The 26749-nt window shown below is 37.1% G+C and overlaps 1 protein-coding gene across 1 annotated transcript; it reads left to right on the top strand.

Annotated features, from left to right (window-relative positions):
• The first annotated feature begins 949 nt into the window (after positions 1 to 949).
• Positions 950 to 25460, top strand: drd2l (dopamine receptor D2 like). Its single transcript, XM_041986845.1, has 8 exons — positions 950 to 1100; positions 11641 to 12036; positions 14017 to 14126; positions 17528 to 17664; positions 19526 to 19734; positions 21755 to 21838; positions 22091 to 22445; positions 24557 to 25460. The coding sequence occupies exons 1-8, from the start codon at positions 1026 to 1028 to the stop codon at positions 24751 to 24753; spliced, it is 1563 nt and encodes a 520-aa protein (XP_041842779.1). The 5' UTR covers positions 950 to 1025; the 3' UTR covers positions 24754 to 25460.
• Positions 25461 to 26749: the final 1289 nt, after the last annotated feature.

The following is a 26749-nucleotide window of genomic DNA, read 5'->3' as shown; positions in this document are numbered from 1 at the left end:
CAATGTCTTCATTCTTATATCTTCTTTTTCGAAATATCACTGGTCACAGGTTATATTTCTCCACATTTTAACCTAGTTGAGAATCAACTAACAGCCTTGCTAGCCTCCTGTTTAAATTAAACTGGATTATATTGCTGTAGCTTAGTTAGTACTAACTAGAATACTGAGGTTCTCTTTGAGTAGTGTACCTTTATAGTTTATTTTCAGCACCAATGTAAAAAGCTTGATTGACTGAGATGATGTTTACTCCCTAAAAACACTCACTGAAAATGAAATACCACAGGGTTCCCCAACATTATCCTAAAACTAATCTGGTGCCACCATAATATGTTACTGCTAATAGCCTTACATAACATCAGTAGTTTATTAAACCTGAAAATAATATTAAACCTAGAAGAAAATAAAAAAAACATGAACTGTCTACATGGAGAATCTGCCACAACCACCTGCAGAAGATTCAGAATAACTTAAATGTTCTGCATTACTTCCCTATACTAGAATGAATTTTCTCCCCAGGAGTTAGGTCACGTGAAGTACAAGTTTTCCATCAGGTTAAAAGAACTGTGTGACAATAGTTGTAGATTTAGACTCGACCTCGACATTTCCCCAAGCTGGTTCTAGTGTGTGCAGTTTAATAATAACAAAGAGCAAATACTGATTTCCAAAAACTTGGAACCACTCAAAAATAAAAAAATAAAAAAAGTGAAATACGTTTAACCCCGCCTCACCTGCTCTCCAAATCCAACTGTCTGCAGCAGGAGTATCTCTCCTGTTTATTAAACTGTACAAACATCAACAACCGAAACTCGGAGCATCGGTTCCATTTACTCTTCCTCCTCCCTCTCCTCCGTCTCTCCGCCAAGTGTTCCCATCTGTCACACTCCCACACCCACCCACCCACGCTGACCCACCAGTAACACTGCTGAGGCTGAGGAAGAGGAAACATTTCTCAGCGAGAGGCGCGCGATCACTATTTTTACTGACCGACGGGGGGTCACGGTTGGTAGGTCGGCTGTAAACCGCTGATGGGATGCAGCATCCTGGCAGCCAGTTTAACAGACCTCGGTGAGAGGAGACCCAGATTTCAGCTGCAAGAGGCGGTAAGTTGTAGGCTACGCTTCGAAAAGCTCTCAAATCAGATTTTAAAAATACGTATTTTATTTTTCTTATCTAGTTATATTTCATCTATGAATTTGCAGCACTTTTTCTTATATTGCGAGGGAAACGGGAAGGACGTGCCTTCAATTCTCTCTTCAAGGAAAAAAGTTTTAGGCTTTGATTTGTATTTGTAGAGTTACAGTAATATGGAGTAAATTTAGAGTTTAAATGTTAAATTGCATAGGTTTGAATTCAAGGTGTTTTGATGGACAGTAGCACCAGCTAACACAGTATAAAGTAACCACACATTAGACATAAGCACTAAATACAAGAGGGAGAAAATATTATAAACTAGCCTACAATATGCTACTAAACGAATTATGCTTATTACATAACATAAAATCATTAAGTTTTTGTAACTATTCCGTTTCTTGGACTATAAATAGTTTTTAATATGCAAAAAAGGAAAGATTTAGTGGAATCTGATTTTGAGGTCTGTGCATTGTTTGAAAATGATATAATTTGTTTTAGTACCCTATGTACAGAAGATACGTAAATACCCTTAAACTGATCATAATGTTGACTTTTAAGTTTTTTATTTCACATTTCTCCGAAAAGGTTCTTAAACTGTTATATTTACTCACTTGGTTGATTTTGTTAATGAATGTATTAAGCAAAAGCTTCCACCTTACTCTTATGCAAGAGTTCTTTGTATTTACATAAAGAAAAACGCTATTTAAGAAAGTCCTTGCATTTCTTTGGAACAACAAGGATACGTATCAATGTTAGTAGAGATAACTATTAATACTATATAGTAATAGTGAAATGGTCAAACCATGAAATACTCATTCCCAAATATTTAATTTCCAAACCAAGTGGAAGGGATAGCTCAGGCAGGTTTTCAATCACAAATATTTAATAAAAGTCATTATAGTCATTGGAAAATTTGCTCTACGATATGACAGAGCATGCTGCTAAAGGATTAATATTTATATTATGACAGTGTGTACATAGTGGTCAACTCAGGCCTGGAGGGAATGATGCATTAATGAAATTATGGTATTTTCTCTCTTTATTTGGGTTTTTTAATTCATGATTTTCTCTTTAGTTAAACATTCTGGTGGCCTAACACACTCCAAAAGGCTGTTATATTCAGTCTGTTGGTTTTCTTAATAATAGGTTCAGCTGAAGGACACTGTTTGAATAATAGTGCAATTCCCTGAGTTAGACCGACAGGAAGCAGGAGGGTGGTAATTTCTGGGACATATGGTTAGGTGTGTAATTTGCCAGCTAAAACTGACTGAAACGACACCCCAAATGTTTATACCATCTGTACCATGTGGTGACTTTTAATTTTTTCTCCTAATGGAAATCTCAGTTTTCAGTGTGGTATCACACCTGACACTTCAGCCCTTTTACTTGCGAGAGCCAAGTATAAATGTGTGTCCGGTCCACTTTTGAATCTGGGCCCATCAAGCACACATCACTTGGAAAAAACTTCCAAAAGCTGCACTGTCTGGTTTTAAATAAAAGATAAAGATGATGCCAAATTGCTCCTTGAATAATAGATGTTTAGTGTGGAGCATTGCCTCTGGGTTGCGATCTACTGGTGTGACTCGGTGTGGGAGTGATTTTCTCCTACTTATTGATCAGCTGAATGGAATTTCTAATCGCAATTTACACTGCAGTGATTTCGCCAAACCACAAGGGAAAGTATTTATTACCAGATGTGTAGCTGATCCTCTCCTTGTTTGCATTCTCATTTGTTTTCAGGTTTGTAAGTTCAAATATTAGCAAAAAATGACCCCATCAGTTCTTTCTCTCACGACTGAGTTCTCCGTCCTGTAAAATTTAACTTCCTTCCAAAACTGGTGGACTGCTCATTAGAAGCAAAAGGATTTCATGAGGAGTCCTGAGTGTGGTTGACAGTCAAAGTAGGATTGAAACAATGAATATTTTCAGCCCAGATCTCAGCACAGAGCTGATTATACCGCCGCTGAACATCCACATCATTCCCTCAGGCTGAGACTCTTTCCTGCCTCTGAGTAAAAGAAATTAAAGATTTATCGCAGGCCAACTCATTGCTTTAGCTGAGAGAAAAAATAAACGAGGGCATTTTTAAAAACTTTTCTCTCTTTTATCTGTTGTTCTGTTTTTTGTTTTTCTTTTAGCGTTGAGGACAGACAAGGTTGAAAGTCTAATAGACCTGTCAAATGTGTCCAGAGAGGAGCGGAGAAACAGAGGGAGAGAAACAGGGATTTCACAAGAGGATAGGGTGATAAGAGAAGAGGCTGGAGGATGATGCTAAAGAGAGAGATGAGTTGAAAAGGGCAGCAGACAGTGCAGGGATGAAAGAGCAAGAAGTCCATTTGTAAGAAATGTAATTACTTTGCCCATCAAGAAGACGAAGGTTTGACTGTTGTGGGTAGAATTAGGTGTCACTATTTTATAATATTACAAAGCTTAAAATTTGATATCAGGATCAAACTCAGTGGTTAGTTTCTGAAGTTAATAAGGGTTTAAACAGCATTTTTTATTTAATTTAGATAATCTTCTGTCACGCACATTTCAGTAACCAGTTTTCCCACAAACAACATTTTGCATTTAACTGTACAAGATCAAGTAATCAAGTAATCAAGCAAATGAATGTGTCATCTTTGTTTTGTGCAGTTTAAAAGTGATAAAGGAAAACAGGATCCTGCAGAAGTTTAGGAAACTCCCGAAGATTGAACTATGCAAAGTTACCAGTGTCCTCTATATTAATTTAGCTAGTTAGAGCAAAAAATCCAACATGGGCTCCTCTAATCAGTCCACTTAAAAAAACTGTCTACTCAACAGAAGGCTGTAATAAAAAATATGTTTTTTTATGATAGAATGATGATTAAATGAGAAGTATGTTGTAATCGGCAATGGACTGCATTAAAAGGTGAAAGTCAAAGGTTTTACCCTGACCCTCACGGTTCTTTAAAAAATTGGTAGACAGATGTCAAAAGATCAGTGCACCCAAAAAAGCCCAAGAATCCTATTTGATTTGAAGCAAATGAATGTTTCTAAGTTCCTAAACTTTTGCATGATCCTGCTCTTTTGCTGGGAAATGTTAAACAAAGCTACTTGAAACCTTAAAATATAGATATAGGATAAAAGGTTTTGTGGTTAAAAAATAAATAAATAAAAAGGAAAGGGTCATTTATTGGCTTAACTATTTGGAGTGACATACATTTTAGCAGTATTTTTCATGCCAGTGTCAAAGTTGAGATGAAAATATTGTGCAGTGAAGCAAATATAATGTGATGTTGAAAAATGACATCTCAGAAAATCAAATGACATTTGTTGCCATGACCTGAGGGAATCCAGCTGCTCTGCTTGTCTATGGATGCTTAAATATGTGCACACAATTATGCAGCTTCACTTTGCACTCCTTTCTGAAAGAAAACCAATAAGTCATGTTAATCATGGCCTTTAATTTACAATAAAAAGGTCTATATTAGCTATGTCACAGGGCATACATAAAGTACTAGATTGTACCAAACACTATTACATATTCAAAATCTGAACCCCTTCTCAGTCTGTTCTGCCTGTATTTTGCTCTCATTAGAAGTGAGCTGCTTGAATGGCAAAAAAAAAAAAAAAATCCATGTGTAGAAATTTAAGCAGTCTTTTAAGCTTGCCTTTGCTGCTTCTGTTGAAAGGATCCTACCATCTGAGGATAAAAACTGGGTTGACCTGCTGATATTATCAAAGATTGCTCTAAATAATTTAATGAATAATGAATCTTATTCATCTGTTAAGTTTCAAGAGAATCATTCATGCTCAGATCTTGTACACATTTATGTTAAATCTGCTCCATTTAAGAATGATGCTGTAAAATGAATGAGCAAGTTCCCATGCTTTAACATCAAAATGGGTCATTTTAAAGCCTTTTAAAACACTCTGAATACAGTAAACGGATGTAAAGCCCCATTCACACACAGGATGAACAGATTATTTTCTAAGATGATGTTATTCATACTTTGTTTCTGGAAAATGAATAAAATTCAAGGCCTCACAACTGTTACAAAAACCAAAATGAAAATAAACAGTTAAATCTCTCCTAAGCCATACTCAGAGTCCTTGCAATGGATGATACAGGAGTCTGCAAAGAATGAATATGAATCAGATTATTGATTTTGTTTTTGTGTCTTGCTTCCTGTCTGGGTCATCTCCTCTAAGCAACTTAAGGAGGCCCCCTTGAAAATAGACCAGAGGCCAAATGCATGCAACTGTGTGTATACACACACAAAGCTGAGATGTGCATACTTTTTTTTTTTTTTTTTTTTTTTTTTGCCAGCTTTCTAGTAATTTAAGAGGATTTTACCAAATGTAAAATTAAAAAGAGAAAAGAAAAATCTGTTTTTTTTTTATTATTATTATTATTCTGGTATCACAAACAAAAACTGCTGACTAGAAAAAATGCAGTCAAAGAGACTCTGAAGTCAGATTAAATGATCCTACCAAGGTTAAAAACATGGTGGGATTAAATAAGAGAAACTGTGCATCAGTTCACACAAAGACAGCATAAGAGCTAGTGGCAGTGGACCAGCAGCTTTCATCTGCAACTGGTGGATGCATAGCCTCCATACTGGGTGATACAGCCTACAGAAGAGAGGCTCAGGACTAGGGATCAGGCTTTTTTCTCAAACAACCCTCAGAGATCAATCAGTTTTTAGCGTTTGAGCCTCTGTTTTATCAGATATACAAAATAATCTCAAATGACTCGTTTATTTTTAAAGCCCCATAAGCAAGGCACTCCACAGATATTATTCAACATCCATGATGCAGGTCTACAGTTATTTTTAGCCCCAGCAATTAACTTAGTATGTTATCTGTTATTTTTTTCTACCTCATTCTACCACACCAACATAAATGCTCACCATGCATATCTCACCTTATGTTTATTCTTTAATAAATACCGGCCTGTGTGTGTTGTAGACTTGTTTTTTGTGTGTATAAATCATTTATGTATCAGGCTCCAGGTTCATATTTTGGAACAAAAGCTGAGCTGCTTGTGAAATCACAAGCATTGATCCAGTGACCATGTTACAGCTGAAATGCAAAGCAACCATATCTAACAAATGTTAGGACAAGAGGACATTTTCCCTTTCCTTCTTTTTTTGTTGTTATATTGTTTTGCAAAATAACATGTAGATACATAACAACAAAACACTTAGAGGCTGTACTATACATTTTTTTTCCAAAATACAAGACCTATACTTAGACAACTAGACGTCCCGTTAGTCCAGTTAGATGCTACACTGCTATATTCAGACTTTTGGTTTGGGATTGTAATTCAAGGTTGATACGATTTCTTCTAAAAGCTCTTGAATTAATTATATGAAACAGCTTCTTCTTTAACAGAAAATCCATGCTTAGACTTTTGATCACAATCTTTCAAGCCACATGTGGGTTCATGCAAGATTCCACAAAGTGAAGATCAAACATCCAAGTGAATCAACATTTTAAGCAGAACTAAATGCCAAAGCTACAGAAATATCAGACTAATACAAAATAACAGAGTTAAATGATGGAAGGAGAAAAGATAGAGACTGAATGTGTGATTACTTGTGATTTTTTTTTTTTCTGGGGTCATAGTTTTTGCAGTGACAGTCTCATTTTCTACGGCATTGTAGCACTCTCTCTTTGATCTTATTTTATCTGTTCATGTTTACTGCAATCATGTGCCACCTCTGATGGTAACAGACTAAACTGAGCACAGTTGGTGGTCCAGCATTGTTCTACTTTTATGTGGTTGTCTTGTGTTTACTTCCACTTATAACCCAAGAAAGGGGTAGCTTTGTTACAGAAGCAGCCAACTGAAGAGTTATTGAGAGGATAAATCTTTTAATCTGGTTTAGGAAAAATGTTTGTGTTGTGATCACATTAGCAGTAATCAAATATTAGCTCCCCATTTAAAGTTTTCATGGCATTTTAAAAATAAAACTTAAGTATCTGAGTTTCAAATTGAGTTGCTCTTAGCAAAGTGGGAGCCAGTACTGTTTGAAGACTTCATCTTCTCTGCTTATGCCTGGCTGCAGCCTTACTGATGATAGCGCTGCAGTCTTACCGGCTAATAGCTTCTTTCCTGGTCTGCTTGACTGTCTTGGGGGCATTTCACTCTTTGATGTCTTAGGACTCATTTATGAAGGAAACTAAAGTAAGTATGCTGGGTTCACTTCAAATCCACAAACCTGTCCAGAGGAAATATCTGAAAAACAAAGCTTTTAATATTCTTTTTGCAATTTTCTTCTGCCCAGATTAAAATGTAGGTATTTGCTGTTTGGCACATTTGTTTAAAAATGAAGTTGGATTTAAATTAAATTTGGCTGAACCTTTATTAAGAATCCAATTCAGTTTTGAGATGCAGCTAATTGTCACATCAGTTAGCATTCGATACAGTGATTTTCTGCATAAAATGACAGAATAACTCTTAATGACTTGTTTTCCCAGACTAACAATGCAAAACTTAAAGATGTGTGGTCATTATGCAGCACACTGCTCACACAAACTCCCCCTCTGAGTCAAGTCAGTCACTAACCAGGCGAAATCAATACATAGCCACAAATTATAATGCCCTCCTCAGGTGCTGTAGCTACTTGTGCAAGGTCAACAGGAGGAAGAGTTTATTGATTTATTAAGCTCAAGTCTTATTGCAGTGTGCTGATTATTATTGCACACCTCAGGTCAGTTTCACAGACAGATTGCAGGGATGTACTGTAGCTATGAGAGCTACATGACTGTGAGAAACAATTTCATACAGAGATGCTGTAGGTCAGGCATGTCAAACTGGTCCAGCAAAGGGCCGTGTGGCTGCAGGTTTTTGTTCCAGCCAGCCAAGAGCACACAGTTTGACCAATCAGCTGTCTGAAGACTGAGATCAGTTGATTGAATCAGTCAAATCTGGTGTGCTGCTGCTTGGTTGGAACAAAAACCTGCAGCCACACGGCCCTTTGCTGGACCAGTTTGACATATGTGCTGTAGGTCAATTGTCCGGTTAAACTTCCTGCTGGTGATAAATATTTTATGCTGCTTTTCACATGGAATTATATGTTTTGAGTGTATCAGAGGATTGACTATTTAAACATAAATATAAAAGAAAGTATAAGCATTTTGTCCAAATCTCACTAGATTGAAAATCAATATTTGGCACATTTAGAGTCCAACACAGATTAAACCTTTTCAGGCAAAAGGCAAGGCAAGGCTTCATGAGGGACATTTCAGACAATAATTACTACATTTCTCCTGTTCTCCCAATCTGCTTCAGTGTTGTTGAGATTTTAGTTTTTATGTTATATGATGCACCTCAGCTTTTCCTCCCAGTTTGCCACCTTTCCGTGGAGACCATTTCTGATGACAGATCACAATTCTATCTAGACCTGAGAGATGCATCTCTCAGGTCTAGATTGAATTCTGATCAAGCCAAGACTGCTAGGATCTGATGCAGCTGCATTTAGCTGTTGTGCACTAGAAACCTTAGGCCTGCATTCTTCTTTGTTATGCATCTCGTCTTCTCCTTCAGTAATTCTTGAAGCAGCGGCGCCTATGCTGGGGAGTGCAACGCATTGTTTTAAAGATCTGATTGGTTTGGGAAGTGCAGCATGACTGCAATCACAGTCCAGAAGTATATTGCACCCCCCAAATGAACCCTTAGTTACTCCTAAGAAGGTTAATATTTCTCTTTTTTCTTTCTCCATTTATATCTTTCACCACTAGAAATGACAGGTTTTAGACCAAGAAAACAAAATCTAACCAGGCATCAATGGTTGTAAACAAGGGCCATGGCAGATCCTGATACTGATAAATTAATTTTCCTGAATTTGTTTCTCATTTGTTAGTTTTTGACAAAAGTGTCTGTTACATGAGTGTGATATCCTTGCTGACTTACTTTTTTTTAAATTAATTTATTAATGATATTAGTTTCAGATATTGTTCAGTTGTAGCTGTAAGGCCATATGAACATTATCTGACTCTCATTCCTCAGGCTTCAGATGCCAGTTTGCTCTTTCATTCAGAATAGAAGCAGCTGCCATCTCTAGTATGGCTGAATTTAAACAAAATACTTGCAGGCAAACTTCTCGTCCAACATTATCCAATTTTCCAAGCCTTGGTTTTTTGGAGACTGTGTTTCTCCTTGGATGCGGATAATCCACTTTTTCCTATTCTCATGAAGGACCCCGTTAACCCCACATACAGGTGCGAGGAACAGTTTTCACACTAGAGGATCTGCCTTCTGATTTTCCATTCGTCAGGAGAACCGTTATCCTAAGCTCACCTCACTAAGAGATTTAAATAAACCTTTTGCCAACAGTGGCCATGAAGCAGCAAATTAGAGTACAGCTGAGTGTTAATTTTCTCGAGGGACAGTTACAGACTGGCTTACAGGCAGCTGTCTATGAATAAAACATTCCTCTCACCCCCAGAAAAAGTAGGACATTGCACAACATGTAAATAAAACCAGAATGTATGTCTGCAGATCATGTGAATCAAGTGATTAATTCAACACACAATTAAAACAACATATCAAATGTTGAATTCTTGTTTTTTTTATGGTTTGGGACAAACAGAAAAGAAAAAAAAGTTGCATAAAGAAAATAAACTATCAACTAACCTTAACAATGAGTAAATAACATGATTAAGCATAAAGCAGCTGGAATATTACTGAAGCAGAACATTTGGTACCCTCCACCAACACTTCCCATATTAGAGTAAAATACTGTGGTTATGTAATAAGATGAAACAGACCACAATATTTAACTTATTTTCTGTGATTAGATAACTTAAGTTAAAGTCATCTGTGTCCAACAATTAATAGCTTCCTGTAGTTATTGATCTAAGGTTCAGTTACTTTTTTTTTAACCACACAGCTCTGCCACCATCACCTGAATTTATGCATAAGGTGATTTCATCATCTGTGATTTCATTGCAACACCATTAATCTCTGTATCTCTGTAATGTATGAACTGGACTAAGAATGAATACTGAATGGCTGGATTCACCTTGAGATCACCCCAGCAGCTCAGGAAAACTTTCAACACCCAACAAAATGCAAAAATGCAATTAAAATCTCTACCATGCAACTAAATGAACATTAAAATATAGATCTGTAAATGCTGCTTCCCTTGCTTGGGCTAAGGCTTATTTAAACTTGTCATATTATGCTAATTGACAGGCTTATAATTTTATTGTGGGCATTAGTAAAATAGCTTTAAAACCCATTATTTTTCTCATACGCTATGCTGCTGTCATTTTCTGTTTTTAAAGCCCCATATCCAAAAAGGCCCAGTCTGCTCTGATTGCTTTATAATAATAGTCTTTTAAACAGTTCACAGTTAACGGTCTCTGATATGGTTTGCTTGCAGTTTAAAATCAAATGAACCATCCAGTGAGCCAAAGAGAGGAAATGTGTCGATGTAGGAGATGTAGAGTGTGTTGTAGTGCAACATGCTAAATAGCTCACTGCCTCTCCTGCTCCTCTTACTAGATAGATACTGGTAACTGCAGGAACTTGGTGATGCTCTGTTGTTTACTTGTGGTCAACAAGGTGTTTTCAGTTAATTGATGAGCCACATTTTCTCCTTCTTTCTTCTTGGTCAGTGGTCATTTCTGGGAATATCTCCCCCCGTAAGCAGTTGTTGCAACTGCTTGGTGTTCAGGTGTTTTTTGTCCGCTTGAATTCAATCCGACTTAATTGAAGTGCATTGTGAAGGTAAACCAAACCAAAAAAAGGTGCCAAATCTTTGGATTCCCTGCCCAATTGAACAAAGTCCTATCCTGGTGTGAATGCATCCTTTGAGTATTAGAGCTATAAGTGATCAAAAAGGAGCACTCTATAAATGTTGTCCATTTAACTGTTGAGATGAGGTCAGATATCACGGAAGATTGGGAAAGAATTTCACTTTCAAAACTACAGTAACTGTTCTCTTCAGTTTCCAAAAACTTGAATTGCTCCTATAAGAAGAGGTGAAGAACAAACTGGTAGATTACTTTCACCACCTCTTACAATGAAACTGACATCAAGACTGTCAGCATCAATACACATCCACCAGAACCACATGGGAAAAGGACGTGAACAATAACAGGGAAAGGCAGTCGTGCATGTGCACAGTTTAACATATTTTAAGTGATTTTTTTTTTCTGGATATATAATTATAAATCCTATTTACTTTCCTCCAGTTCTTTTAGTGCATCAGTGGCTTAAAAAAAACAACAACAGAGCTCTAGGAAATGTTTCATTGCAGCCTAAGTCTGTTCAGAGAAAATGAGTTTAACTTAACTGTGACCCTGTGTGTATATAAGGCAAGATGCTGTGTTGTTTTTATCCATGTCTACAGATGGCTTCTGGTCAATTTGTCTCTCCAAGACGAGACCAAAGAAAGTTCTAGCTCTGGTGTGACAGCAACCTTTCTTTTTACTGCCACTCTTTGTTGGATCTATTGAAAAAAGCCGACTCAAGTGCCCTGAGTCACGGTAATTAATTTTCTCTTCTTCTTTTGTGTCTTCCATTTTCAGCCTGACCATGATCACTGGAGTGTGATCATGACTTTATTGAACGAGTCAGAAGAGACCCCCTCTCCCTCCTTCCCACTTTTCTCCCTTGAGAACAATTTCTCTGCTTTTATCACCCATGACCCCTCATACTCCCCTGCATCCTTCCCCACCTCCTCCTCCACGTTGACTTCCTCCAACTGCACTGGCCCTCCATCAGCCTCTTCTCCTCCGTACAACTTCTACGCAGTGCTGTTAGTCCTCTTGATCTTCTGCGTGGTGTTTGGCAACGTGTTGGTGTGCGTGGCTGTGTCTCGAGAGCGAGCTTTGCAGACCACCACCAACTACCTCATCGTGTCCCTGGCTGTTTCTGATCTGCTGTTGGCAACGCTGGTCATGCCCTGGGGCGTCTACCTGGAGGTTTGTGTGCACACTTTCATCTGTGTTTCCAGTATTATTGAGTTGTGAAGCAAAAAGGGAGGAAAACGCACCCTCAGATGCAAAGGGAACTAAAAGTGGATTTCTTTATGTAAATTCATCATATTTTCAGCAGCAGCGAAATAAATGCAAGAACTTTACATTTAACAACTTCAGAGAAGAGTTTGTTCATTAACTACACACAAAACCCAATTTCCAAAAACCCAAAACCAAACTCTCACCTCGAAACAGTTCAGTCTGGGCCCAAAACTTAAGTTGTCAAATTGTGCCCAGAGTCAATCAAAATGAAAAACACAACCCGAGCAGTCACTAAACACTACCTAAAAAAGAGAGAACACAATGCTCAGGACATGAAGCTTTAAAATAAATGTTTATTGTTCACCGTAGGCTAAAGGCATGTTGTAAAACAAATAACCTGTGCATTTAGCACTTGTATAGAAGTTCCTCATGTGCAAATATACTGTATCAAAAGCCAAGGGTGAAATCATTCTTGAGTTATTGTGTTCAACCGGTGACACCTGTGTTTTAATTGTGTTTGCCTTTTGTCACCTGTACTCACCATTATGCAACACAGGAGCATCACAATGAAAATGTGTTGGCAAGTTGTGTTTAAACACGTGAGAAGTGCTTCTGGTTTTGCCAAAAGAGAGACTGATTCAATCAGTGGGTTCAGACAACTGAGCATTTGATTCAGACAACAAGGTTTAGTGTTTTAGCAACTGAGAAAAACTGTAAAAAGAACAGTAAATGAATTTTTTTGTCATATTATTTATGATTCAAAAACTGAAAAAAAAAACATGAAAAACATAATCAACAAAGTAATTTGCATTGAAAAGAAATGCTTCAAAACATATGTTATCAGTCTAGTCAGGAAACAAACAAAAAAAAAAATCATATCGGGGGCGGCGAGGCTCAGTGGGTAGAGTGGTCGTACTGTAGCTCAAGGGTTGCTGGTTCGATCCCGGCCCGGAGAGCTCATGTTGAGGTGTCCTTGAGCAAGACACCGAACTCCTAATTGCTCCTGATGGGTCGTGGTTATGTGATGTATATGTAAAGCGCTTTGGATAAAAGCGCTATATACGTACAGACCATTTATATTAACAGTTCAGAAAACATAAAGTGTTATCTATAGGCTTCTGAAGATGTTCACTTTCAGTTAAGGAAGGCTAATAAAGGCAACAGAGGAAGACGAAATGAATGATGTAGTTTATTAACTGTTTCAGTTAATGATCTCTTGTCATTTATAAAAGCTAATGCTTTAAGAACAGATGCTGCCAAAATCGCCATTTTGGAGACTCGTCTGGACTGTCTGTACTGAAACTTTGCATAAATAATGTTCATATATCGTACATTAATTTCATAGAGGTTCAGACACATAGCTTCATTAAATTCTAAAGGAATATTCATATTTGTCCTCAAAGTGCTTGTAACACATATACTAATTAACACAGCTTAACAAAATTCACAACTGTTCCCTTTACTTTGAATTCAGAAGTATTCAAATAGACCTTGTGGTTGCAGAAATATACTCATTTCACTATGGGTATGCAATTTTTGAGCAGAAGCCCAAAACTAGGCACAAAGAAACTTTCAAAGAAAAGTTTAAGCAAAATCCAAAAGACTTCCTGTCTGTTGAATAAGACGCTTACCTAAAGTTGTAGCTTAGATAACTAGGGACTAAAGTAAATGTCTCTCTGGCAATGAAAAGTTAATGTAAAATATTCTACATTCAGCGTCTATTATGCATTTCCCTATTTCTAAAATCTTTTAGGGGAAATGTCAGAAGCAACTCACGATGGCTCACATTTAATAAAAAGCTGGACTAAATGTTAAGATTACTCGGAAAAGCAGCCTTCTTAATACTGATGTGTCTACACCAGGTTTAGGACATATTATTGGTCAAAGTGTTCAAAATCAGTAAGTGTGTGGCCATGGCCTCAGTTTATGTTTGTTTTGTTGAAGGTTGTGGGGGAATGGCGCTTCAGTCTGATCCACTGTGACATCCTGCTCACCCTGGACGTAATGATGTGCACCGCCAGCATCCTCAACCTGTGCGCCATCAGCATCGACAGGTGGATTGACTTTATGTCCCCTTTTTTTATTGTGAATGCTGGAGCTTTATGTCTTTTTTTGGTGTGTCTCTTGTTATTTATTGAACTTAAGCCAACCTCTAAGCCTTGTTATTTCTGTTCTAGCAGTTTATCTTTCTCTCCAGAATCACCTTTTAACAAGTGAAGTTATTTCATGACAACTGTTTGTTCACTGCTTCCAAAGACCAGATAACGAGGATAACAGTAAATCAATATGTGATTCCTCCCTCTCTACCTGGGCTTTGATTGTCATTGTTGTAAGCTGGGCTAAACCAGTGGTTTTCAGAGTGGGGAGTGGGTACTCCTAGGAAGGGTCCAAACAATTTCAGAAGAGAAGCAAAAGTATTAGTTGTAACATTAATTCCGTCAGACAACTGATGAGTGGATGTTTATAAAAGCTTTATTAAAGAATATGATTGAACTTTAGCAGCTAGGACCCAAGCTTATCACTCATTGTGCATATATGTTTTACTACAGGTGGATACCGGGGTGGTCGAGGGGCTCAAAATCACAGCAAGCAGTGTGCAGTGTTTAATGGCAGCAGCTACAGTTGCAGCCAACGTGGGGTAGAGAGCACAAGCCAAATGAAATCATGACCAATATTTCAGAATAATTCCCACCAACAGAGCATATGTTGGTGGGGTGTGTAAGTTTGAATTATTCAGATTCAAATCTTAACCTTATAATATTACCCTTTATTGAATTATAAAAACAAAAAACTAAGAATGAGCCAGTCTTTTGAATGGCTCTTTGAAAAGACCCTGCTCCCCTCACAGAGCCATAAATCCCATCTCTACAAGACAGGAAGTGTATATCTTAAATAGATCACCCAGACTGGATGGGTATGTTTGATATGTTACAAGTAACGTGTGAGGCAGATCACATGGGAAGCAGCCGAGCAGCTTGACTTGTCTGCCTGAACGTCGCCTCATTTATCAAAGAAGATTGCTTTAAGTTGCTGTTTTTTTTTCTTTTTTTTAGAGTCAGGAAGCAAAAACCCTGCCGTGTATGAGTAGGTCTTTTGTTCTTATATGCTCTTTTTATTTACAAGCGAGGTCAACTACTTGTAAAAAACTATAATATTCTAAATAAACTCACCTTACTAAACCTACAAATGTGGGCTAGGTATTGTAATCTATATGAATAAATATTACATGCTGACTGGTACGACTGGTACTGTACTTCCACATTCACTATAAATACTGATAAACACATTAGGTGTAGAAGTACTTTGCAGGATGTATCTACATCAGGGTTTTTGTCTCTTACCTTCTATTACTTTTCCCTGACAGTTCGTACACCTTCCTCTCTCTTTATTTCCTAATCTTTTCATCAATATTCCAAACACAGAATCTTATGAGTTGCCTCCCCGTCAATTCTTACAATCAGCAACATTATTTCCAAGTGCTGGTCACGTCTGTGAATCAGTGTGGAATCCACTGCATTGAATGTGGAAGAGCTAACACTAACCATCAATCTCCAGCATTTCTGAGCTCAGGTATCAGTTTGCTTGTTCGTAGTCTTTGTGTCTTGTTATCATGCTGCAATCAGTGATGCTCCATCACAAACTTAATCTGAACTTCACTATTTTCCTGGTGTGTAATTCAAGCAGGACATCATCCATGTGGCACAGTGTGTGAAGCAGAACATACCCAGCAGATTAGAGCTCCCTTCAGTTTGTATTTTGAATTAAACTGTTTTGATTCTTCATATACAATATATACACAAATATATCGATCCTGATAACTTTTAAAGCTCCTATGTGACACATACAGGAAGAGATGATGATAAGTTTGGGGCATGTGCCCCAGTAAAAAGGATCTGATGACACCTATCGCTTAGTATCTAAAGTAGTGACGCCCAAATTGATGGGTCATTTCCATACTTGTGCAGAACTTGACGACAAGCTGTTAAGAGGACTGATTAATTGTGAATCAAGCGTGTTGGAGCAGAAGAATTGGACATCCGTGGTCCATGGGATCAAATCATGATCAAGATCTTGGAGGCATTTTAAAACTAAGCAAAATAATCAAGTAAACAAAATAACATAATGGCAAATCATTTTTTCCTCAACTACTGGGCTCCAAAAATAAAATTGAATGTATGAAAGCGCTAAATCCAAAAGAGCTAAAGCTGTATCCACCATCCTGTTATCTCTGAGCTGTAGAACAGGGGGCCCATGAACCATGGCCATTACTTTTATCCAGCAGGGAATACAAGGTTTTTTATCCCCTTGTTGTCTGTTGCAGATATTAGTGTTCATTTTATTATTTTATCTCCACCTTGATGATCTCATCAAGGATCATGAGAGAGGTGACCAGACACCCAGCGGGCAGGTCATCTGCAGCTGTGCCCTAATTCCTCTCACAAAGTGACACAATTGAGGCTATTCTGGTTTAGACTTGTGTAATTTATTCAGCAAGTAAGACGAGAGCGTCTATGATTTACTGAAGCTGCAGGTCGAGTTATTATCAGAGGGACTACAAAGCACAGGTAAATGTGGGATAATAAAAAGTCCTGGATGTTCACAAAAGACAGCTGGACTGGATATTTTTAGAAATCTTTCAGCTGTAAAGAATAAACATTTAAAAACATCCAGCCAAGTGGAAAACAGTAAAAGTACAAGTTAATACCCAAATTTACCAGTGTCATTCATCAAAAGTAGGTAGTTTACTTCCTACATCACCTCAGTTCTGTTACCTGTTTCCCACTTGCTCCTCGTTTGTGATTAACTCCCTCTCTATAAATACTTCTTGGTGTCTTTTGTTTATTGCTGGACTCCCACTTCTCATGTCACTTGTGTTGTTTAGCGTTTCATTGTTAGTTTTTCTGTAGTTATTCTGATTTTTTTTGTTGTTGTTGTTTCGTATTGGTTCTATATTACTCTGCCTTTGCATCATTTTTACTTTCATTAAATAATCTTACTTCCTACATCTACCTCACTGACATGCTTTTGACATATTATTATATACAGCATGTTTTGACAACTGTAGCAACAAAGATGTCCAGCTATTACATGTATTGAAGACTGACTCTCTCTTAGTTACTGTTGGGTAGGAGCCTCTGCCTTCTGTCAGGATGTCAGCGGCTCACAGGAGACGGTGCACACCTGCATGTACAGCAGGCAACTCCAAATGATTTTGACAGTTGTGTTTTTTATGCCCTTGTGGCTTTGACACAAGCTGACAGCTTTTGTCTGTTTGAGGGGCAACAGGGGAATTATGTTTCCAGTTTGCATCAGAATATGTGAGAGCATAACAGGGATGAGTAATTCTAAGAAAAAAAAATTAAATGTGTTTATGTTTACATATGCATACCGAGGGTGAGAGGCATGTTGATGGGACATCTGTAATTTACATATCTGTGTACATATATCCTTGCAGATACACAGCTGTGGCCATGCCATTGCTCTACAACACCAGATACAGCTCCAGGAGGAGGGTGACAGTGATGATCTCTGTGGTGTGGTTCCTTTCTTTTGCCATCTCCTGCCCTCTGTTGTTTGGACTAAACAATACTGGTAAATTGAATGTTTGATACTTTATCTTGTTGTAACTATAGTCTAAGACAGTATTCGCCTGGTGTCAGAATGGGTTCTGCAGAGGCTTAATGAACGCAGGATATGAGTACAAATGAAAATAAATGTATATAAAAATGATTACAATATAAATTTACTTAACAGAAGTGTCTTTCAAGCTGGATTTTTTTTTTTTAAATAGTTGGACTTGCAGGTAACAATTTAATAACACTAGTCCAATACAACCATTACAACTGCGCACAGCACTTAACAGTACTTTTTAGATACACAGTAATTAATAAGGCAAACAGAATCAGTAGTAAGATGCATTCAGAGGCGGCTGGGAAAGCCCAACACCCAGCCTACAACCATGACAGGTTTGTTCACAGCTTTAAAATATTTTTCCTTACTTTTGCATCTTTTTAAATCTTCATTTCTTTTATATCAAACTTTGGAAATAAATAATAGCTTTCACAGGTTGAACATAATACAAACTTTCTTATGCAAATATCATTATACTTTAGTATCGATTTTTAAAAAAAAAGATTAACAGATGACGCACTGTGGAACAATTGGACACACATAATCCTTGATTAAGTTGTTTTCTCACAAAGCAGCTAACTGTAATGAAGGCAGCTTTGATGAGACTTAAGCTCTGAGAGTGCTCACTGAGCTCAAGCAAACTGCTTGAGAATAAGTGGGAAACAAAGTATTGTGACAGCTTGCATCAGGAAGTTATATATGTGGCTCTAAACACAGCTGGATACTGAATGATGTAAGGTAGACTGAAATATATTTCCCTCTTCTCAGTTATGAGCGGCTCAAAGATAACACACACTTTCAAACGTTTTGTTATTTTGTTCTTGTGGCAGTATTTGAGCTCAGATGTCACGGTGCATGGCAGCTGCAGTTCATCTACAAATGTGCATTTAATTAAACTTATATGGAAAGTTGTTAATCAACTTCAGCACAAGGTTAAAGCTGCTATTTTCTAAATCAAGAATCAATGAATAAATAATGAGAATGAAGGTAAAGGGAGTCTAAATTAATCCTAAGCAGTAATTTCATTCATTCAAACTTAATGAAGTGGGGCTGCAGATTTCCATCAACAGAAAGCAGGAGAAAGATGGGAAATATTGATTTAGAAACGGATAGCTATGCTTTTATAGTCTTCATATGCATGTGCTGTCATGTCTAAAGAGCCTCTGCATTAAAGTTAAAGACCTCAAACATCCTTTTCTTAAGAGAACTACACCACCACACTCTTAGTGTGTTGTATAAAAGAATGTGGTGGAATAAAAAAAAGATTATAGATAAAACTGCATTTTCTTATTTTGCACCCTGGTCCTAGAATGGTCCTACCAAGAGAGCTTCCCAGGACCCATTAAAGTTCAGAAACTTTGTCTCATTTAGTCAGTTTAAAGCTTCATTAACTGAAGTGTGTATGCTACACTTAACATGTTTAATATAGATTTATTTAACTGTTTTTATTGTGTTGACTGCTTGCCCTGTTGGTTTTTTGCAATTATTTAATTTGTTTTGTTTGTTTTAGTGATAATCTGGTTATTTTGCCTTTAAAACAATTGATGCATCAGATATTCAATTATAGAAAACGTTTGTAAAAAAAAAAGAAAAATCCTGTATTTTAAGGAGCAAAGATGTAATAGAGATGTTACATAATATTAAATAATGCAAAATACATTAATGTTGAAAAAAGTCAATATCACCTGGTTTCTGAATCAGTGAGATTAGTCCTTAAAATTTTAGACGATCCCTCTAGCACATAAGCTGTCTCTTATGATGTTACTTCTTACTAATGCAATAATCATTTTTTACATATTCCTTTTGTTGTTCTCTGCTTCAGCTAGTCGTGAAGGCACCACATGCAGCTTTGCAGACCCGGCCTTCGTCGTGTACTCGTCTGTGGCCTCATTTTATGTTCCATTTATCGTAACGTTGCTGGTGTATGCCCAGATCTGTGTGGTTCTGCGAAAGCGTGGCAGACGAACCGCCCCACCTCGTAGACATGGTCTGCTCACACAGAGCGAAGCAGGAGAAGGTCGACACCGGAAGGTACAGTTCATAGTACAATGATGCTGTTGTCTTGAAATAACAACTTGTAAAAGGCACTAAGTTCATGCAATATTGCACGTTTTTGAAGTTGCATTTAATATTCTGTTAAAATTCTCTAATTTCTCATTGGACTGGAAATAAATATGCACTTAACGTGCATAAAACTGGAAGGTTTCTTTGCAACTGAGTATTTGTTTTTAATTAAAGAAAACTGTAATCATTTACCTGAATGAAGAATCTTACATTTTTTTCCTGATTTTATTGTGCAGCAGAATTTTGAATTTGGTTAATGATACACAATAAAATCATATCTGTTGTGATTTATTATTTATCTGAATATTTAGTTTTTGCAGAAGTATTGTTTATTGGATAACAAAAACAGGGCAATGACCTTTTAATGAAAGAAATAATACTTTTTACAGGCTGTACTGAATATAAATATAAATATAAATAAATAAATAGTAAGCTCCAATATTTTTAAACTTTTCTTATAAAATTATGCTTTTAAATCAGTTAAAAAGAAATGTATCTTAAACTAGAAGGACTCAGAGAGTGCAGACCTCCAAAGCCGTTTCTTTTTTTTTCTCCCCCAACGATTGTGGGCATTACGTTTAAGTTAGAAGCTCTTATGGCAAATTATCCCCATCTCCCCATAGTAAACAATCCTTTAAAGAAAAGTTTCCAGGCAGTGATCCGGATTGAATGTAATCACTTGTTCTTTTTTCCTTTTCTGCGATTTTCTTCTAATTTAATCCAAATCCATCTTATGTTGCAAACAGACAGACAGACAAACCAACACTGCTGAATACATGACAAGGCAGAGGTCTACATGGATAGAGATATAGAGATGTATTCTTTGAGCATGTTATTTTTAAGAAAAAAGTCATTTGGATTACTATTAATCAGCTATAAAAGTTCTGTATGCTCTGGATTTAAAGGAAATATTAAACTTCCCTCCCAAAATTAAACCCAAAAGCAGGTAATTGGTACAGTTAAGAAATATAATTTACCTGGAGGTAAATCCCCCCCCTCAAAAGAAATATTTCTGATGTATCTGTTGTCCTACAGTTGACATATCTGTTTATTTAAAGCCCTGTTTTAAGTTTATCTTTGGCCTGCCATATAATGCTTGAAATATTTTTTACCATATCCTGAGACGTTATGTTTCTATAGTGAAACTGAAGTCACCAATTTCATCATTAAAGTACCATGAATAGTAAAAATAGAATAGTAAATAAAATAGTAAAAAGGCAAGTCAGATAACTGGTATATTTTGTATTCTGTATATTTTCCTTAAGTTTGATTAGTTAAAGTGGTAACAATGCTATTTGGGGATTAAATAGTTACTTTACACAGTATGCACATCATATACAGTATGTGTAAAGAGCCCTTTGCTGGCTCTAGATGTGCCAAATTTATTTCTATACATGTTTAATGTTTAAGTAGTCCTTATGTTGGATTGAAAAAACTAACAACAGCCAATTTATTTTACTCTTATCATTTCATTTAATACATCCACAGAGCTTACTGTAGAGCCATTCTAGTTCAAGGGCCACATAGAGTAAAATAATAGCATGATAACATATTAATAATGAAAAACACCAAATTTTCTCTTAGTTTTAGTGCAAAAAAGTACATTATTAATATGTTTACATTAAATGAGCTATCATTTTAGAAAACAAATTATGAACTACTTGAAATTTCTTAAGAAAGAAAGGTAAGTGCAGTTTTCAACAATATTTTGCCTCAGTTTGTCATTTACTTACAGATCACAGTGCATCTACAAAATCACAAAACATTTAATCACAGATATCTGAAACTGAAAAATATAGTGTCTCATATTCTGATTAGAATAAATTTCCACATTTACGTTGCAATCCTGAGCACCTGAACTAACTCACCTAAAACCTGACACAAACTGAAATGAGATCTATATAGAAAAAATGTAAAAGTTATAAATAAATAAGAAGTCATAACCTGCCTTGTAAATGTTTAAAAATACTGTTTCCTTCTCTTTTAGAACAAGTGTACACAACCAGAAGATGTGAAGTTGTGTACCCTGATCCTGAGACCCGCAACAGCAGGTCCTCAACGCAAAAAAGTGGTGAGTTTCATGACCAATGTGAGAGTGCATTTTAAATATTCTCCTTCTTCACTGTCACTTTTATTTATTTCTCATCCAGTCTCTTGGCTCTGCTGTTTTTCTGTCTGCATCTTCTTATCCTCCTTCCTAAATTTATTTTTAACACACCGCTGTTCCTCTTTCATATTTGTGTCTTCTAAGAATCCAAACATCTCTTCATCCCCAAAAACTTGCCTCTCACACCACCCTCCTTCCTCCGTCTCTGTGTGTCAGACTCTGGTGAAAGAGGCTGTGGTTCACCCCCTAGAAGTGGAGCCAGGCCAGTTCCTGCCACAGACCGAGCAAAGCCTGGCACCTCCCCCTGCTCCCCAGACCTCGTCCCACTCGGGACGGGCCCGGATCTCCCTGTCCATCTCAGTCAGTCCTGCTCCTGTTCTTCCCTCAACCGTGACGCGATCGGCTTTGACACCCCGTCCTCCCACACTGGAGGATGGCATGAGGGGTCGTGAGGGATGGCGGGAGCGCAGCGGAGGCAGAGAGAAATGGAGCACCACCAAGGAGCGAGTGAGAGGGAGGCTGTCGCAGCAGAAGGAGCGGAAGGCCACGCAGATGCTTGCCATTGTGCTCGGTGAGCGGGAGGAAGTGCAGACTAATTGATGAGGCGTTCACATTTGGACCAAGTACACATGCACATCATGTCTCACTGTTTGTAATTGTGCACAAAACTACATCTTTATGTGGTATAAATTAATACTTTTTAAAATATTAAAATAACATCAAAGCAACAGTTTGAAAAGTGTTTCAGTAAAAGTGCTGGAGGAAGAGATGGTTGGCCCTGTCATCATGACTTAACAGATACAAGGCTTTAACCAAGAGATGATTAGCTTAGATAGAGACTAGAAACTGAGGAAAACTCAGCCTGGTTCTGTCTAACATTTACCTACACAGCACCTCTGAATATTGTAACCACAGATTTAGAGAACAGTTTGGACATTCATGTCCATTTCCTAATCTAAAGTTTCAGTACTAAAGTGGATAAACTTATCATGATGGGGTGAAGTCTCAAGCCCTCTAAAGTGACCATAATTTACAAGAATAGTCAGATTTTGAAATATCTTTTGATGCATAAACACTTATTTAACTTTTCTGAATTTTATTGTACTGTTTAAGCTTTGGTCTGAAATGAAGCATCATTTTGGCTTAACGAAGGTAAAAATATTTGAGTAAGAAAGTTTAAATTCCTATCTGCTATCTGCTTTAGGCCATAAGCTTCTTCCAAATTCTGAAAGGCTGTTTTGTTGTTGCACATTGAGCTTATTCTATTAAGAGGCAGGTTGCTGAATCATGAAATCAGTTACAGCAAATGTTATGGCCTCTATTACGTTTGACGCCTAACTTGATTGCATTTTGCCTTTTGCCAACCTCAACCCTTTTTTTTTGTAATTTATGTGAGGACTGCTTCTCAGAGGGATGAAGTTCTCTGTCTGTTGCTTCAGCAGTTTCAGGATGTGCAAATTACAAATGCATAGGTTGGCAAGATTATTTATTACTGACATCCCTGCAAGACATGTGTAACAAATACACTCACATAAACTCAGTGACCACTTTAGTTGTATCCTGTAACTTCTCTTCTTTTTACAACTCTCCAGGAGTTAACTTACCAAGGTTTTTGGAACATTCCTCTGACTATTGAACATGATGCCATCACACGGTTGCTGCAGATTGGGGACAGCACTGTCATGTGCTATCACAGTCTGTCAAGGGTACATTATTCATTAAGCCCTGGTTACTGTGGAGGTCATGTAAATGCTGTTAACTTACTGTCAGCTTTCAGAGCCCAGAGTCCATTTATTATGCTAAAAGTATATTTTAAAAGATGGATAAATATGCTCATAGAGCACCAGCATTACTAAGGTTTGTTATGATGTTTCCTCTTTAATATGTTTTTGTTGATGCAAAATTTCTACTGAGTTTTAAAGTCTTAGATCCACATCAGAGGGAGTGAAACAGACTGCAAAATATGCTGCTTCTGAACTGCCAGGCAGTAACTAAAGCAAGCATTTTAAACAGCATGTGTCATCATCTGAGTCTAATTAGTTTTTTTGTTGCAGCTGATCTGCCCATGCATGTTTGTACACTAGAGTCCTGCCTTTCAGTTCAACAAGAGAACTTCCAGGTTTTCCTCCACTGACTCCACTGCTATCTTAAGCTGAAAGCTTTCCACAAAGGAGGGATAAAACCAGAATACGTTGCCAGAGTTTTTGCAAGATATAGAGAAGGGCTGCATGAAAACCCATTTAAGTACATTTCCCAAACAGAATTCTTAATTTGGAAGTGCTCATGATATGTTCTTTAAATGGCCGATGGCCGATGCTAAATGCCTCAAAGTGTGCAAAGAACATACTCTCCACTCTCCACTTCCAGTTAACATCCACAAAAATCTAAACTCATCAGAGCAGATGTTGTTTCCCACCCGTCTAAGAAAGTTGACGATATGCTGGCAGTCGCCTTATCGTGGTTTCCCCTAGTGATCCCCCTCATCTTCTTCAAAGCCTGACATGTTCTACACTCAGAGAAAATCCTCTGTGTACCTTCCTCTCATAAAGGTGTTAATTGGGTTACTATTAACTTTTGCTCAAACCACTCTGGCTGATGACTTTGTCACCATAAAGACATTTTCACTTAAAGAACAGGTGCTCACTGGATGTTTTTTTTTTCCCCCTCTCTCTTGTTTCCAAGGTGTGTTCATTATCTGTTGGCTACCTTTCTTCCTGACCCATGTGCTGAAGGCGCACTGCAGGAGCTGCTGCATCTCTCCCTCTCTCTACAGCGCTGTCACCTGGCTGGGATACCTCAACAGTGCTGTCAACCCTGTCATCTACACCACTTTCAACATTGAATTTCGCAAAGCCTTTATCAAAATCCTGCACTGTTAAGCCAGAAACACGAAAGACATCAGCTGTCAAAATGAATAAATAAATATAAGCTTGACACTGCTGGAGATTTGAGCTGAGAAAGTGTATAGGAGAAAGTAAAGAACTCTGTGACAGTTTTGATACACAGTACAAAGGACTGAGGCAATAATCTGGATGAGTGATAAATCACAGTGGTTCTGGCTTTTGGGAAATTTAAGATGAGACAAATGGAACCAGTAGCTCAAACTAACCAGAAAACATGAGATACAGAGGGAATGACAGCCGGCACAATAGAAACTACACAATAAAAAAAAGAAACTGTGTGACAAGTAGAGGGTAGCTACAAGAAACGCAAACAAGCTGAAGGTATTTATAGAGAAGACAACATGTACCATCTTATTTATGTATGTGAGTATATATACATTTACATACATAGATATATATATATAAATATATGTATATGCCCATTTTTCTATTGAGTTGACAGGTTTTTTTTTCCTGCTTCATTGTTTTTTGACAGACTGCTGATCTGACATCAAGCTGGTCATTAAACACGGATACAAAATCAGCACACAGTCAAGGCAGCTGTATCCAATTTAATATGTACATGTTTGCTTTAAAGAACTGTGCACTGATGTAAAATTAAGTGTTGTAAATAATTTTGTTGGATTAGAGCATGGATTGTACAGAGAATTAAAAATAAACACTTTCTTTAATTGCTCATTTTATTTCAGAATCATCAAAAGTGTTCTTTTCATACAGATACAGAATATTTATCGGAATATTAATACACAACAATGAGAACAGAATAAACACATTTGCAAACTACATGTGAAAATAGAATAAAAAGCTATTTCCAAGCATTAGCAAGCTCAGGCAGTTTAATCTATAAGATTGTAAAACATGTGGCACACCTTGTCAGAGATATTAAAAATAATATATGTGTATATACTATTAGCTGACTTTATAAAACTACTGAATTTGCCTACGTTTGAGCGGCTAGTTTTCAGACAGGACTCTACATGCACACTGGAGATTGTGATTAAACCATATTATATTTAAAACCTTTCGCCATACTTCTTATCAGCAATGTGCAAAATTCACCATGTGCATTTGAAGATTTTATCAAGACTGATTGTAGGTATTATGCATTTTGTGTTTTTCATGCTTTAACCCTTTTTTGTTTAGAGCAAACCTGCCTGGGGTTCTTTTAACCAGCAGTGTTAAAAAGATTGTTCATCAAAAAGCTGAACTGAAACAACTGTGTGGACTGAAAAGATTTAGGTAAGTCAGATATTTAAATGATTTCTCTGCACATAATTTTTTTGTTTTTTCCATACCAGTGATTGCCTTGAACATCCCATAGGGAAAACACACACACACACACACCTTATAAACTTTGGGACCGTAGAGGTTGAGTTTAGACACATTAAACTTTGCTGATTTACTCTGATGAACTTTTAACAAGTTTTGGTGCAGCTTGTCTAACTGAAATACAAAGTGTAGTTAGAGTACATCTACATGGGCTTCACAGGTATTAATGTAGGTACTAGCAAAGAGTTTCATGCCTGAGGTGTTTGAGGTATACTCCTTTTTTTTTTTTTTTTTTTTTAGATTATTTATTTCAAGAAAAAGGCTGTCTTTTGCCAGCCAAGTAAAATGTCATTGGAATGTCTGTATTTAATTTGTTCGTATATTTACTACATCGGCTTCATATTTTATTGATGAAGTGATCTTGTTGTGTTTTTTATGTATTGATGTCCTATTATCTTGTAATGCTGTCATGCTGTAGTTGATGTTTTGTCTGTCCACCTACAATGTCTCTCCCTCCTTGGTGTTCTTTGAAGAGTTACCAAGAACCCTTGTGAAAACTTAACACAGAAATGCTCACACACACAGCTACTGCATGGCTATTCATTTACACAATGGAAGACTAACTATAAAATACTTATCTCTCAATTATGTGAAATTCAATTCTGTTTGTGTGACTCTGTGCTGTCTTCCCTTGCTTGTGTGT

This window comes from Melanotaenia boesemani, chromosome 6, assembly GCF_017639745.1.
Source record: "Melanotaenia boesemani isolate fMelBoe1 chromosome 6, fMelBoe1.pri, whole genome shotgun sequence".
NCBI classification, from domain to species: Eukaryota; Metazoa; Chordata; class Actinopteri; order Atheriniformes; family Melanotaeniidae; genus Melanotaenia; species Melanotaenia boesemani.
This window is presented reverse-complemented; position numbering and strand designations above follow the sequence as displayed.